General features: G+C 41.1%; 1 protein-coding gene across 2 annotated transcripts; it reads left to right on the forward strand.

Annotated features, from left to right (window-relative positions):
* The first annotated feature begins 3,742 nt into the window (after positions 1 to 3,742).
* Positions 3,743 to 6,157, forward strand: hmx4 (H6 family homeobox 4). Of its 2 annotated transcripts, none has more exons than XM_078412754.1 (2): positions 3,743 to 4,098; positions 4,415 to 6,157. In XM_078412754.1, exons 1-2 carry the CDS (start codon positions 3,891 to 3,893, stop codon positions 4,996 to 4,998), a joined length of 792 nt encoding a protein of 263 aa, XP_078268880.1. In that variant the 5' UTR covers positions 3,743 to 3,890; the 3' UTR covers positions 4,999 to 6,157. The 2 variants fall into 2 exon arrangements, with proteins under 2 accessions (XP_078268880.1, XP_078268887.1); XM_078412761.1 differs by having other exon boundaries at positions 4,454 to 6,157.
* The last annotated feature ends 10,298 nt before the right edge of the window (positions 6,158 to 16,455 follow it).

A 16,455-nucleotide genomic window follows, 5' to 3' on the forward strand; every position in this document is an offset into this window, starting at 1 on the left:
GGATTGACATTCTAATGATAGAAATATAAATAGAATCCTACAAAATGAACGCGCCTTAATTTTAAGGCGAAGATGTAATGAAATGATGAAGTGAAATGAGATGAAAAGATGAAATTTCCCATCAGTCAGAACACCAGCAATTGATATAATATAAGAAAATAACTGCAGATGCTGGTACAAATCGAAGGTATTTATTCACAAAGTGCTGGGGTAACTCCGCGGGTCAGGCAGCACCTGGGAGGGCAGGGACTGGCGACGTTTTGTGTCTGGAACCTTCTTCCGACTCCTACTTCTTCTGTCTGAAGAAGAGTCCCGACTCAAAACGTCGCTCATTCATCCCACCATAGATGCTGCCTGTCCCATTGAGTTCCACCAGCACTTTGTGTTTTGCTGGAGATTCCAGCATCTGCAGTTTCCATTGTCTCTGATGAAACGTTATCGACTTTAAATGTTAATTTCCTTTCTTGCTGCAGAGAAGCTGCTTGACCTACTGCGTATTTTCAGCATTTCCAGTTTTTAATTTAGCATTTACCATCTGCCTCGTCACGGTAAACACGCCTCCGGGTGATTCAGAGGAGATAATCAGGCAGAAGCTGACACTGCCTAGAAGAAACAGTTTTGTCAAAAAGAGTTGTGTTAAGAATCTTATATATATATATATATATATATATATATATATATATATATATATATATATATATATATATATATATATAAAAGATATATATATATATATAAAAGATATATATATAAAAGATATATATATAAAAGATATATAAGGTTTACACTATTATCTATTATCTAATAGTTTACACTATTGTCTGCAATATATATATTGCAGAATATATCTATCTATCTATATATATATATGTGTGTGTGTGTGTATATATATATAGATAAATTATGCAATATATATATATACATACACACACACGCATATACACACACATACATGTATATATACACACACACACACATACATACACATACACTAAGGTGACAGGACGATACGGTGAATAACAGGTGGATATGCTTATGGTTGCTAGTGTGGTTAAGATATCAATCTGCTATTGTAATGTCTACTTTAAGTAATATTTTGAACTGACTGCAACATACGTCGCCATTGAATGCTGTCAATGTAGAAAGCGACCTTGCTTTACCAATCTCACGAATCGCACGTGTGACGATCGTTGGTCCAAAAATAACTCCACTGCAACTAGCACGAAATAAAACGGAATATATTCCATTCCTTTAAACTACATTAAATCACAAATATTACATTTCAATTTAATCATATTCGCACAAGCACACAGCTTTCTTCTTGGACTGTCACGTTTGAAAACATGCTTTGATACCACGATACAGATGTTCTTTTTGTTGAACGAGGGCATTGGAGACCCTTGCACTGCGCTTGTCTATTTAAGAACCCTTGTGTCGGACTCTTACGTGGACCGTGTGTTGTAAATAAACTCAAGGATGTGGTTTGCGGGAATTGGTTTTTTTTTTTTGCGTTTTGTAATCGCGCCTCTTTCGCTGAGCTAGGAATGTAAAATGGTGGGACGATGAGGACGGCGTCGGTGGTAGAAACATGGCACGGTGGCTGAAGCGAGAATTCATCCACTTTCCGCAAGAGAACACGCAGTCCCTGTCGGCTTCAGCTGAGATTTTGAGGTTAGCCAAGCTGAATGGATGGAGCGTGAGGAACAATTAAGTTGAAGGGGGGGGGGAGATGAATGATCACGAATGGTGAATGGTGTATTAATGGTGTATTAATGGTTAAAGATTGCTGATATTTTTCTCAAAAATCGCATAGTAAATTTATGACCCCACCATTTTAAAAGTACTCCGATTCGCACTTGATCCGCCCTAGTCAGTAAGGATACGGACTGGGAAGAGGCATTAGTACTGGTAGTTGTTTGAGGCCGGTGGCTCCTTCTGTGTGCTGTATTCTATGATTAAATTCTCCTTTAAACACGGAGTAATGAATGTCCTGGAGCAAAGCAGAGCACAGTCACAACACATAAATGTCGTTTGCCTTTTGAATACACACACGCAGAGAGACACGTGGAAACATGTTCTGGGGGTGTGTTTACTGTAAGACGGAGGGCGATCATTTCCTTGACAATATACTGGAGGTCACTGGAAGATATCTACCATTGAAACAGATGTCCTAGAGAATAGGGTTGTCCTCTTTGAACTCAGCAGCCTCGAATACTCCTGACGGCGTGCTTGCAGGCAGTAGTTCCCAGGCTGAAGTGATTGGCGGGCGGCAGGCTATTGGGGCTTGTGTTGATTGTACTGACTGCGGCAGCGTGTACAAGCTGTAGCTGATGTGCGATTAAACTGCTTTTCCTATTTGAATTGTCACTGCAGCAAGTCGGGAAGGGGGAGGGGGTGGGGGGTGGGGGGTGGGGGGTGGGGGTGGGGACAAAAACGGATCAGGTACACCGAAGCATTCATCAATAAAGCAGATAAACCTGGGGGCACAGATCCGGCCAGGCAGGATGTGGGCGGCGGTGTTTATGTGTGTGTGGCAGTGTTCAGTGTTAGTGGTTCGGGTGTTTTAACTCGTGAAAATTGTCGATTTTCATTAAAAAAAAAAAAGTGATCAACTGTTACAATATCTGAGCTTTTCAGCCATTTGTTCCATTTCGTTACTGCTGCAAATCAGGTCATTGTGTAAGCATTTATTCACAAAATGCTGGAGTAACTCAGCAGGTCAGGCAGCATCTCGGGAGAGAAAGAACGGGTGATGTTTTGGGTCGAGACCCTTCTTCAGACTGACCTGCTGAGTTACTCCAGCATTTTATGAATAAATACCTTCGATTTGTACCAGCATCTGCAGTTATCTTCTTATACTCATTGTGTAAGCAAGTTGAGTGCGTGAAAGTGTGGCGGAGTGGGGAACAGGTGTGAAGGGGGTGGGTGGGAGGCGGGTAGGGAGGAGGGGGGTGGTGGGGGGGAGGGGGTGGTGGGGGGAGGGAGGGAGGAACATGGAATCTGAAAGTCATTGGAAATCCACAATCCCAAGGCTGCCAGTACAAGTCCAACCATAACCTGCCTTTCTATAGCAATGTGTAGTAGGAAAAAACTACAGATGCTGGTTTACATATAAATGCTGGAGTGACTCAGCTAGACAGGCAGCATCTCTGGATAGAAGGAATAGGTGACATTTCGGGTTCGAGACCCTTCTTTAGACTGAGAGAGCAAGAAGGGTCTCGACCCGAAACGTCACCCATTCCTTCTCTCCTGAGATGCTGCCTGACCCGCTGAGTTACTCCAGCATTTTGTGAATAAATACCTTCGATTTGTACCAGCATCTGCAGTTATTTTCTTATACATAATGTCCCCTCCCCACCCCCCCGGGCGCTTCCGAGAAACGTTGCCAGGTAGAGCATCGAATATAAAATAAAGCTCCAGCTTCAAGAAATACCATGCAAGTGAAAGTGTAGCAACTCACAGCCGAAAATATTTCTGGAGTTTCGGGTCAGGCAGCAGTTAAACCATGCATTCATTATTATTATATATTTTTTAAGCGTGTCTTGAGAATTGCACTGAGTGAAGCAATGGGCAGATTGGGTCCCAACCCAGTCTGAGCGCTGCGGAGTGAGACAGATAGATGCCGCCCAGCGCTCTACAGACCCGCCTTCTCGGAAACCATTGGATTAGGCTGGCCGGCCACAGTCTGACCAATAAGAGTTCCCAGCAGCCGCCATCTTCGAGCTGAATGAATAACCTTGCCTGAACCGAGCGAGAGTGCGGCTGTGATCGGGGCAGGAATGGTGTTGGCGGGAGGAAGATCATCGCTTGAAGCCTCCGGGACAATTAAGTGACACGATTACCGAACGTGGTCCTATTATCTCTTCTGTAGCCGATCGCAGCGAGAAGCGATGGACAAGGAAGAGACCCTTCAGTGTCAGCCGCTGTCGCTGAAATTCACCATCGACAGCATATTGAAACCCAGTCCGAAATGCAAAGAGCTGAAGAAGCATGACCGTGCAAAGCAGCAGGTCGCATCCGCGGTGGAATTGAAATCTCGCAATGAAGCCACTAGACCGGAGTTTAGGCTGGTCAAGGACTACAGGAAAACAATTCAAGGTATGGCGTGGGCTGGGCTGATGCAGCATCACCAGTTCAGTCAATTAGGTTCCGCGGAAATACTATTATCTTCCTATTTAAAAAAAAAAATCTAATGCACGTATTTACATGAAAATTTGAAGGAGATAACATTAGGCATTGAAAGGCCATTGTTAATGACGGGTTAGGAAGAGGGGAGATGAATATTTTTCTTTGCATGCAAGCTGTTATCCAGGGAGACTTTCGCGACTCTTTATCTCGGGTTTGAGGTTAATGTTCTCACGCTCAGCGTGTTCAGTAATAGAGTTCTAATACTGCAATGTTTATGCATTGATAGCGCCAGGAAAATCTGACTTTGGTGGCTTTTGTGACGCAGAGACAATGAATACCGGCTATCTCACAACCTCTTCGCTTGAATTCACCATGGACTCCAGTAAACACCCAGCAAAAAGCCCCGAGTCATACCGGTCGCTGGGAACGGCGGATCACAGCGACGATTCGGCCAAAGTCAAACACAACAAGAAAAACAAAATTCTGGCAAAAAAGAAGACGCGCACGATATTTTCCAAGAGCCAAATCTTCCAGCTGGAGTCGACGTTTGACATGAAGAGGTATCTGAGCAGCGCCGAGCGTGCTTGCCTGGCGAACTCGCTCCAACTCACGGAAACCCAGGTCAAAATTTGGTTCCAAAATCGCAGAAATAAACTGAAAAGGCAGCTGTCCGCAGAACTGGAGGTCACAAACACGACCGAACCTGCCCCCAAGATCGTCCAGATGCCAGCAATGTACAAAGAGGGCAGTTTTCTGCGGAGATGTCTGTTGCCAGTATCTTTCCCCGTGCTTTATTCGGGAAGCAGCACGCCTTACCTCTGCTTTCCAGAGGCCAGCAGATACCTCCATGTCATGGAAGGAGACCTATAACCGAGTAAAGCAGCACGTACCCGTATCAGAAGAACTTCTGGTGGTTGTTTAGTCACTTTTATACCGTATAACAGGGAAAGATGTATAGTACGAAATTCGTGAAATGCCTCCCTTTTGTTTTCTTTCCACCCTTCGTTGCATTTTCCACCATTTGGTTTTTCTTTTAAGGTCACCCTCTGCCATTATATATACTATATCTCATGTTATGCTTCAATTGTCTAATTCTCAATTCGAGAAACTTACGATGGATGTCTTTCAAATCCCTGAATTAATTCAGGCATTATTTTCAGAGGACAATTGATTCGCTTAAAATGACAACATCCATGTTAAGTGCAGTCTTTGAGTTCTTCAGGTGCACATTTTAAACAGCGCGGATGTGGTGGATATATAGGTCAGAGCTACACAGATTTCAATTTGTCTTTGTTAACCATTGTTCATAGAAAGTCGTTTCTTTGAAGGGCCGATTTGATCTTATAATTAGATAAATAATGATGCCGATTCGCATAAATGACCCAGTCTCGTTCTGTCGAAATGTTTGCATGTCACAGAATGGTTATGCTGCAAATCTAAGGCTTCACCTAACAAACGCCTCCCTCACCCCCCCCCCCCCCCTCCCAACCATATCCACCGCCTCCCTTGTTATATAATCTGGGGTCTCACAAATCATGTCCCCCAATCTCGCAACTTTCCACCGGTCCGTTTTTATTCTCTTTTATTTCCTAACATGTGTCTCTCCTGTCCCATCAAGTCATGTCAAGTTTATTTGTCACATACACGTACAAGATGCGCAGTGAAATGACGACTCCTTAAAAAAAAAATTGCTGGCAAATACTTTATCGCCAATAGCCCTAATATCGCACTTCACAATTTTGGTAGATAATGGTGTGACTTTCCCCAAGTCAGCTTCAAACACAAATACATATGCACTCGCAAAAGCACACACGTCCTTTTTAAAAATATATTCTTCTGTTGATCGTTTCGACTGAAATTACCGAGATTAACTAATTTAGGTTAAGGCAATTATTCAGCTTTCTCTGCGTGGACTCGATTAGACCAGAAATAATCCAATTTCCTTGCTGGGATTGTTTACGAATGTCGTGCAACATCTGTTTCAAGGATAAAACGTAATTTCACGTCATATTTATATATCTTTATATGTTACTGGTTTGATATTAAATGTGAATTTAAAAATTAAAATGCAGTTTATTGTTCAGATGCACGCGTATTAGAAATGGCGAGCATTCAAATGGATTATTCCATGTTACATCTCATTGGCAATTGCGAGACCGATCCACACTGAAATTTACTCACGTTTCACGCTCCACCAGACTGCAGTCGCCATCTTCATTAAGTGGCATTTATGATGTTTTAAATAAGCAGTTAATGCAAAATTAGAATTTTTTTTAAGCCCGGGGGACCTAGATTACATCACTAGCTGGATTAAATTTACATTTTAAACTGGCATTTAACAAACTGGGTCAGTTAATTGATGTGGTGAATGGTTGTGCGTCGTTTACCCAGAACAATGCACTAAGGTTTATGTTACATTACATGAGAGTTCAGGCGGGGCCCGGAATATTCGGTTTACGTGTACTATTAACACATTCTAAACATTTTAAGTGGACTTGCGTCAACAGCCCATTCCGACATTTGGAAAGGTGTTAGCTGTATCCCCCCAAAAAAGACACCCGCGTATCGACCAAAGTAACTTACTTTGGGGGGCGAGAAATTGTTTTCACTCAAGAAGCGATGGCTCCAATAAACAAACTCCTTGGACAATCGAGTTTGTTCAAAACGTTCATTTGGAAAACAATCTAGCTCCGTGCGGTTTGTGTGATACACGAGATTGATAAGGTGTTTTCAGTGCTATGCATTCAACCGGAAGACATGACAAATAGAATTTCGCTCCCAAGTTTCGATAATATAAGTTGTAATTAATTTTAATTTAATTTTAATTATAATTTTATTTGTCATATGTTGGTTGGCACAAGGTCAACGGTACAATGAAATGTATTTGACAAGACAACGGGTCACCTCAGCAGTAATATTCCAAGGATATTCTAAGATAAAAGGTTGTAGATGCAGCTACGATAATCAAAATGGGTATTCCCATGGGCCACCATCTGATTTTATTCCCTGTTATTTTCTACGTATTCCCAACCAGGTTACAATCCCGAGCGATCACGTCTCGATCCCGCTAATCTTTGTAGTTTTTGATCACTGGTCATTATTTTCATATGCACATACCACCACCATTCAGAACAGGGGCCACTCAGCACAGTTCTCCAATGCGAGTCTTAACATGTAAATAAAAATCAATGGCAATGTCCTTGTTAATTTTCAGCAGCGAGATATTTTTCCACGTGTAAATAAATCCAGAATTTTAGAACGTTAATTGCTTTCTGGTTCTCTAGCCAAGAATTGGAAACGTCCGGCCGAAGCCCCAATTGTACGATATGTTAACAGCCTGTGCTCAAGCACGTTTGACCACTTTGAAAAAATAGAATGGTTATTCTCGCGAGTGAAAGAAAAGCACAAAATACACCAGGATCTTGCACTTTCATTCAGAATCACAACATAAATCTCACAAATTTCAACGTGCCTCCGTGTTTATAGCAATCCGTCTCTCACACGTGAACATTTCTTTCCTCTAATCACCGCCACCCCCTCTCGCTAGCCTCCCATCAGAAAGCCACTCATGTGCAAGGTTTATTTATTCACGGCACCTACTGCGTTGAATCTTTTCATTGTTCATATTTATAACGGGTTTACTTATACTCTCGACATGCACGGGTTAAGACTTTGGCGACAACTGACTACAGCTGTTATATAGTACCGTTACTAGCCTGATATCAAAGGCCCCTCTCACGTTACGAATTGAAATACTTTATCATTGTTAAATATTCCTTTTTTTAAATCAAACAGAAATATGAATTAAAATCGCGATTGAAAAGTATTAATGGCGATTATTTGAGAACATTTTCAAATACTGTGTTGCTTGGTTTATCAAAAATGTTTGAGCCATGCACAGACTTAAAAAAACAATACTACTATAAAAATCAACTGTTTCCCGATTCGCAGCTGATTTCCCTAATCTTCTGCGAAGCAAGATATGTAAACAAATATCTAGACACAGTTGCTGCACTAACTGTTGATCTCGGCACACAATGGCATGTTCGTGGGGTTGGTATTTTAAGCCGTTGAGACACACCAAGGGCACTAATATACTGTAAGTGTGTAGTGTCAGATTTGGTCATATTTTTTTATTGCACGAAAGAAGAATTTCCAATCACTTCGGAATGATGGAGCTTTTGGTTTTACCAGATAACGAATGCATTGTGCAATAAAGGATCGCACGAAGCCAATTAGCGAATCGATTAAACCAAAGCTACAATACCACAATGATTCCGAGGAAATATTGGATGAAAGTTTTTTATCCCTCGTCTTATTAATATGCTCATAAACATATACTTTTTAAAAAAAGTAGCGTGGCGACATTAAAACAAAGCAAAACACGAAACTCGTTGCCTCATGTGATACCACATTGAAATGACCTCTAGCCTTTCAATGTCACAACAGCGAGTGGTGGGCGATGAGATTCTCATTGTATTTGCTTGATTGGAGCTAAGTAGCAGGTGGGGGCCAACAAAATTGATTGTTTTTCTTCGCTGAAGTTAAATTTCAGATTTCAGAAGTAAATCACGACGCCGGCGAATACAGTTGTCGAAATCAATGCTACTCCTTTCACTTATATTACTATAAGATGAGGTATATTCAATATATCATTTATTTCAATGAGTGGGTATAGAATGGGTGATTTGTTCCTACGTGCCTTCTGTTTTGATAAGACAAAACATTTTAATTGGTTTTTTTTGCTGGAAAACCATAATTCTTTATTGACTAATGTCGCTAAATAATTCCAACTTCCGTTTCTACATAACGGTACATACCGAAAATATTTAAGAGTTCCATCTTGGTTTCTAAACGCTGTAGCACACAAGAGAACTATAAGCAGAAGTATTCAAAGTACTTGACCTTGCCTTGGTCACCAAAGGAACGAAAGTATGCAATGGGCACGTAAGATCAACACGGTTTTCTCACACAATCTGGCATTTGGTTATTTTTACCATTTCTACCTTAGTTAAAACTAAGCGGACTTTGAAATAACGGATAACAGCTCGTCATTCTGTAAATATAAACGTATAACTAATTATAAATGCAAAGTTATGAAATATACGACATGCCAACGTATAAATATAGTTACTGAAGAATAACACATATTTTCAATAATATCAAAAGATTCACTGTATTTTTCCAAAAACAAGGTACGAATTTTAAAATTCTGTATCAGGAAACAATCTGCACGCGAGTTTTTTAAACCGTTATTTGGTTGTAATTTTAACACGTCGACTTAATGTCATAAGTGTAAGGAAGGCGCGACACACTGGGGAAATGGGAGACCAAACAACTAAACGTACATTAATGCTTCGCAAGAAAGGTCTCAATGTGGTTCATTGGCTCCAAATTATAATGAGTGGTGGCGAGAAATGCGAGTTTAAAAGGTTTCTACAGTGGATTTCCTACAGTGGTGGCAGCTCGTATCCAGAACTGACGGGCCAGATCACTGGTGGGATAAAAAAAAGACGACGATGCCCAATTCTCAATTTCCCTCCTTTTCCGAGGCCAAACGAGCAGGGCGCATCGGGATTACCATGAATTTTACCCGTGTTGTGAGCTGATAGATAGCAGTTTTTTGTTGTTGTTGTTATAGCTTTTGGTCAATTTCTCGTGTTATGCGATGAGATACATTGGAGTGGTTAATTTCGTTCATTTGGGGGGTGGGGTGGGGGGGGGGGGGGGTAACCTTGTGCACCGACATTCTGTGGACATTGCATTGCAGATGGAGCGAATCCGAACGCAAAAGAACGTTTAGCTGCCTCGATTGTTTAATCCAGACAATTTAAAGAAAATATAGGATGACCAAAATTTGTTGGTAAAAAAATCAATGTATTCCTTTCACCATGTCTGGAACTGTTTATGCAACTAAAACATAATCTTAAGGTTTGATTTATTTTTGATATCGTGGTTACTTTGCTTAATAATATCTGAATCTCACGCGAAGTGCGAATCTGGCTTTAAATGTTTTGGGCATACTTCTTACATGTGGTTGCAAACATACCGGCAGGAAATAGGCCAAAAACAGAATCAGATTCTGAGCTCATTATGCTTTTTTTTTAACCAACTACACGAATCACAATTCGCTGTTCAAGCTGTTGATGCATTACAAGTAACTCGAAAGAGACCTTGGATTACACGTTTTTTCAATTAAATATAAATGAAAACGGCTTGAGTTCAAGGGTAGCCCGGCAATTACCTTTTTGACTAATAATAATGCTCCATAAATAAAATGAGTTAATAGATCAGAACAAGGTCCAATAAAAAATGGTACCGATCATTGCCCTTTGAAAAAAATAAACATAAGCTTATGATGAAGTTAAGTATTCTGGTTTCATTTAAGAAAATGAATTTGACTTTCAAAGTATATGCCCTTCCCTAAATAATACTCCACAAGTGGCAATTAATTGGAACTGATCATATCTCACTCACTCTGCATCTTGTGGCTGAGGCACTGAAAACAATCTAAACATAATGCAATAGATTCATGTAACCAAGACAGTTCTAGCAAATAAACCATATATTTCCTGAGTGTTAAGGGGATATAATAAAATAAAACATATTCTCTGCACATTTTAGGTTGATGTATTAGTGGTAATATTTCTATAACAGAATATTAAGATTATTAAACATAACAACAGAAAAATAGTTTTATATGTATATTGATATTCTATCTATTTTGCCTCATTTGCAGATTATAACTGCAAAGTCAGCAGTTTCCCCATTCTTAAATGTTCCCGAGAGGGGATGACTAGCCGCCCTCTTGAGACGATGCAATCCCTGTAGTTATTCCCATATTGCCATTTGACTAGGAGGAGAACTTGATGAGTTGGAGAGTTGATGTTTCCATGAGCCCACGGCCCTTGCGTATTTGTTTGTTACAGGTCTGGAAGAGCACTTGGCAAGTTTCCATGGTGTAAGTTGTTGACATAATGCGCTGGTAATGGGGTGAGGTGTTTTTATTTTAAAAGATGACAGTGAATGGGCTATTTTGTCCTAAGCAGTGCTGATTTTCTTAATTTTCATTGGAGTCACGCTAAACCAAGCAAATGCAGAATATTCCATTGAGTTGCCTTGTAGACAATGGTAAACTGTGGTGAGTCGATGTGATTCTCCCGTGCCCAAAGTCATCAATGCAGCTAATCCATTACGTTTCTGGCGAATGATAAATTCCAAGATATTGATATTTGTAGATATGACAATGTTAATGTTGATGTCTGTGGAGGAGAGTAGACAAACTCTTTTCTTGGAGAAACTTGACTTGACTTGGTCAATGCCTTGCACTAAGGTGGAAAATGTAACTTACTACTTACCAAGCTAAATGTACAGGTTTCTCAAATATTACTTTAAGTGAGTGCAGAGATTACTTCATTATTTATGGAGACCCTGCTGAAACTCAACATTGTACAAGCATCGGCAAGCATTCATTCCCAAGGTAATATATGTGAGGAACGAAGCAAAGGGCATTTAGAAATGGAAATATTCAGATATTTCAAGCACTGGCTTGGGAATTTTTGCCCTTAGCCTGTGATGATTGTCCTGAATGTACGACTATAACCAATGGAAAAACTTCCACCTCGTGCCCATTGACTCCAATCTTTACCAGTGTTTCCGGATGCTACATTTCAGCAAATACCGCCTCGTTGTCAAAGACAATCACTCACACTTTACTTCCGAAATCCAGCTATTTTTACCCATGTTTAGACCTAGGCTGCAACTCAATCTGAGCGATACCTAAATTGAATGCGAGTGAGAATTGTATGGTGACTGCTACGTGCTAGCATTTGCAGGAGCTCCTCACGTTGTTTTGATGGGACAGTAATGAGGTGCATTGGATTTGCACCACAATTTGTGGACAGCCCATCCCTCCGTAATGTCCTGTTTTGTTGCCCCCGTCTGCTCTGTAGTCGCGTGGAATAGCTTGAATAGTCTGAAGAAGGGTCTCGACCCGAAACGTCACCCATTCCTTCTCTCCCGAGATGCTGCCTGACCTGCTGAGTTACTCCAGCATTTTGTGAAATAAATCGATTTGTACCAGCGTCTGCAGTTATTTTCTTATGGGATAGCTTGAATGCGGGCACAGCTAAGTTCTGAAGCAGAGATAAATCCACTCTGCTCGCATGGATGTTGCCGGATCCCAAATCCTCTGTTACATTTGGTTCAACCAATTTTTAATTTTTTTTTGACGAATGAAATTGGTTGAATGCTTGCTTTTGGAAGAAGATTGAATCGACTCATTCACAGCACTTCCGCCCGCAGCAATACAACGCACATACTGTATGTAATAGCTGAAGTCACATTCTCTTACTCAAACGTGAATCCATAAATTATTGTTCGTACAAACCAGTTTTTGAAAATGACGAGCTGTTATTCTTATATTTGAATTGGATTTCCGCTGAAGGCTGAAACTAGTTATGAGACAGAATTTTCAGACATCATTTCATGCCTCTTAAACCTGAAGCGGAGGAACCATTAGAGATGGTTTGATGTAACGATCCCTCTTCTGAACAGACATTAATAATATGTGATATGCTTAACTGCCGCTGAAAACATGTTTTTACGAAATCCGAAGCATTATTTGTGGATGTTCTATTTTGGGCATTTAAGCGTTTACCTTAACTGTTTTATTGATTATTATTAGTAGGGTTGTCCACAAAATGTAAATCCAGTGCATCTAATCATTCATTTATTGATCTTTTTTTTAAATTGTAGAGGAGATTGTTAAATATAAAATGTACCAACGTGTTCTAAATGTTGAACGACCATCAGCCGAGTCATTTTGCGAAGCAAATGCAGTTTTCATTTCCAGCTCTAGCGGTGACTCGGATCTATTGTGAGTTTCCGTTTGTGTCAGATCGTTTAGTTGGGAGGTACAACGTGGAAATAGGACCCTTCGGCCCACCGAGTCTACGCCGGCCAGCGATCACCCTCGTTCTACGTTAAGTGTTCTGTCGCATCCACTCCATACGCAAACCCGCCCGCCTGTGGGATGTTCGGGGACGCCGGTACACCCGGAGGAAACCCGCGCGGTCACAGGGGGAACGTGCAAACTCGAAGCTGGGTCTCTGACGTTGGGGCTTCAGCTGCGTTACCACCCGTGCCATTGCTACATATATATTCAAGCACACGTCTAACAATTGGTCTTGATCAAACAGGACCACCTAGTCTATTGTCTATAATTCATTCATTCTTGTACGCCCATTATACAACAGCAGTGAGTTTCGGCTCCATCCAATGTTTGCAGTTGGTTCAGAGATGCAGCGCGGAAACAGGCCATTCGGGCCACCGAGTCTATGGCGACCAACGATCCCCCGCACTATCCAACACACACTCGGGACATTTTTACATTGAGAACAACCCAATTAACCTAAAAACCTGTACGTGTTTTTTTTTTAAGTGTGTGTGTGTGTGTGTGTGTGTGTGGGGGGGGGGGGGGGGGTGGGGCAGTAGAAAGCAGAAAAAAAGCAGAAACCGAAGATCTCGGAGAAAACCCACGCAGGTCACTAGGTTTGTATACACTGGAATTTAGAAGGATGAGAGGAGATCTTATCGAAACGTATAAGATTATTAAGGGGTTGGACACGTTAGAGGCAGGAAACATGTTCCCAATGTTGGGGGAGTCCAGAACCAGGGGCCACAGTTTAAGAATAAGGGGCAGGCCATTTAGAACTGAGATGAGGAAAAACGTTTTCAGTCAGAAAGTTGTGAATCTGTGGAATTCTCTGCCTCAGAAGGCAGTGGAGGCCAATTCTCTGAATGCATTCAAGAGAGAGCTAGATACTCTTAAGGATAGCGGAGTCAGGGGGTATGGGGAGAAGGCAGGAACGGGGTACTGATTGAGAATGATCAGCCATGATCACATTGAATGGCGGTGCTGGCTCAAAGGGCCGAATGGCCTCCTCCTGCACCTGTTGTATATTGTCTATTGTCTAATCAAGCATCTGCAGTTCCTTCCCATCCAGATACATTTTTATTACTTGTTCAGCGACGACAGTTTGACGAGATTAATTTTATTTTTCAACTGGTCTGAAGAAGAAGAATCCCGACGAGAAAAGTTCCCTGTCGCCTCCACTGATGCTGCTTGACCCGCTGAATTCCTCCAGCACTTTGTAATTTGCTCAAGAGATCCATCACCTGCCGTTCCTTGTGCCCCTATTTTTGGTATTAAAAAAAAAAATCCGCCACTCACGCATTCAAATGTAAGCCTGAAATCAGAGAAATCCAGGCGAGGGCGTGTGTGTGATCAGTTAGTGTTGATACTGTAAGTGCTAGTGTTCGGGTCTGAAGAAGGGTCTAGACCCCAGATCTCATCGAAACATATGATTATTAAGGGGTTGGACACGTTAGAGGCAGGAAACATGTTCCCAATGTTGGGGGAGTCCAGAACAAGGGTCTACAGTTTAAGAATAAGGGGTAGGCCATTTAGAACTGAGATGAGGAAAACCCTTTTCAGTCAGAGAGTTGTGAATCTGTGGAATTCTCTGCCTCAGAAGGCAGTGGAGGCCAATTCTCTGAATGCATTCAAGAGAGAGCTAGACAGAGCTCTTAAGGATAGCGGAGTCAGGGGGTATGGGGAGAAGGCAGGAACGGGGTACTGATTGAGAATGATCAGCCATGATCACATTGAATGGTGGTGCTGGCACGAAGGGCCGAATGGCCTCCTCCTGCACCTATTGTCTATTGTCTATTGAAACGTCACCCATTCCTTCTATCCAGAGATACTGTCTATCCCGCTGAGTTACTCCAGCATTTTGTGTCTATCTTCGGTGTAAATCAGCACCCTCAATTCCTTCCTACACAGTGTTGATAAATGGTTACTTCTGAATTGTTTAGTTTGGTTTCGAGATGCAGCATGGAAACAGACCATTCGGCCCACCGACCAGCGACCAGCCAAGGACTCCAGTTCTAGCCTGAACAGGAGGGGAACTATTTACAGAAGCCGATTAACCTGCCAACCAAAGGCACATGTTGGGGTGAATGTGTGAGGAGGCCAGAGCCCCCCGGAGAAAGCCTACGCGGTCAAAGGGAGAACGTGCAAACTCCACACAGACAGGTCAGGATGGGACCCGAGCCTGGTGCTGTAAGGCAGCAACTCTGCCGCAGCACCAGTGCAGAGCAGAAATCGAAGCAGCTACTCTGGTTATTTAAAAAATATATATATTTTATTTAAGTTTTAACAGAACCCATACGTTATACATTTTACATTCCTTAGTAAACAATAGTCACTGACCTATAACTTCGATTATACACGTATTGTTCTGTATTTTCTCCCCTCCCCCCCACCCCCCCACCCCCCAGTTCAAAAGAATGAAAAAGAAAAAGCAGAAGAAAGAAAGAAAAAGAAAAACCTGGAGTCCCGAGGGAGTCACTTCCGAGTAATTTCTTTTAAAATTCTTGTTAGGTATCAAAGCAATCCTGAATTTAACTACTTCCTATTCTTAATCCTAGCTTTGCCATGAATGGGTTCCACACCTTCAAAAAGAAGTCATATCCATTTCTCAGATTATACGTTACTTTTTCTAATGGGATACAACTCCGCATTTCTGCATGCCATCTTTCAAATCTTATTTCATTTTGTTCTTTCCATGTGACCGCAACGCATTTTTTTGCTACTGCTAATGATATTTTGAGAAATCTTTCCTGATGTTTATCCAAACTTAGCTTTGGTATTATTCCTTTTGTATCTCCTAGCAAAAACAACCTTGAATCCATTGGTATGATCTTATTCATCATTTGATCTAAAAACTTTTTTAGGTCTTGCCAAAAAGGAATTACCTTCTGACATGCCCATGTAGAGTGTATAAAAGTGCCCACGTCTTGGTTGCATCTAAAACACCTTTCAGATGAGTTTGGTTTAAATTTATTAAATTTTTCCGGGGTTAAATATAGTTGCTGCAAAAAATTATACTGTACTAAGCTGTATCTCACATTAATAGTATTTTTCATACTATCTAAACACAGTCTTTCCCAACTTGGTTCATCAATAATAATATTAAGATCTGTTTCCCATCTTTGTCTTGCTTTATGAATTCCTATCTTTGGACTAGATATCTGTAGTAGTTTATACATTGATGATATAAATTTTTTCATTCCCTTGCCCTGAATCAAGGATTCGATTCCTTTAATCTGAAATAGAGACATTGAATTACCTAACTTTTCCCTTAAAAAAGATTGTAATTGATAATAGAAAAAAATACTATTCCCTGGAATTTGATATTTATTTCTCAATTGCGAAAATGTCAAAAAGATATTCCCTTCATAGCAGTCTCCTATATTTTTAAT

The sequence above is a fragment of the Rhinoraja longicauda genome, chromosome 1 (genome assembly GCF_053455715.1).
Source record: "Rhinoraja longicauda isolate Sanriku21f chromosome 1, sRhiLon1.1, whole genome shotgun sequence".
Lineage (NCBI taxonomy): Eukaryota > Metazoa > Chordata > Chondrichthyes > Rajiformes > Arhynchobatidae > Rhinoraja > Rhinoraja longicauda.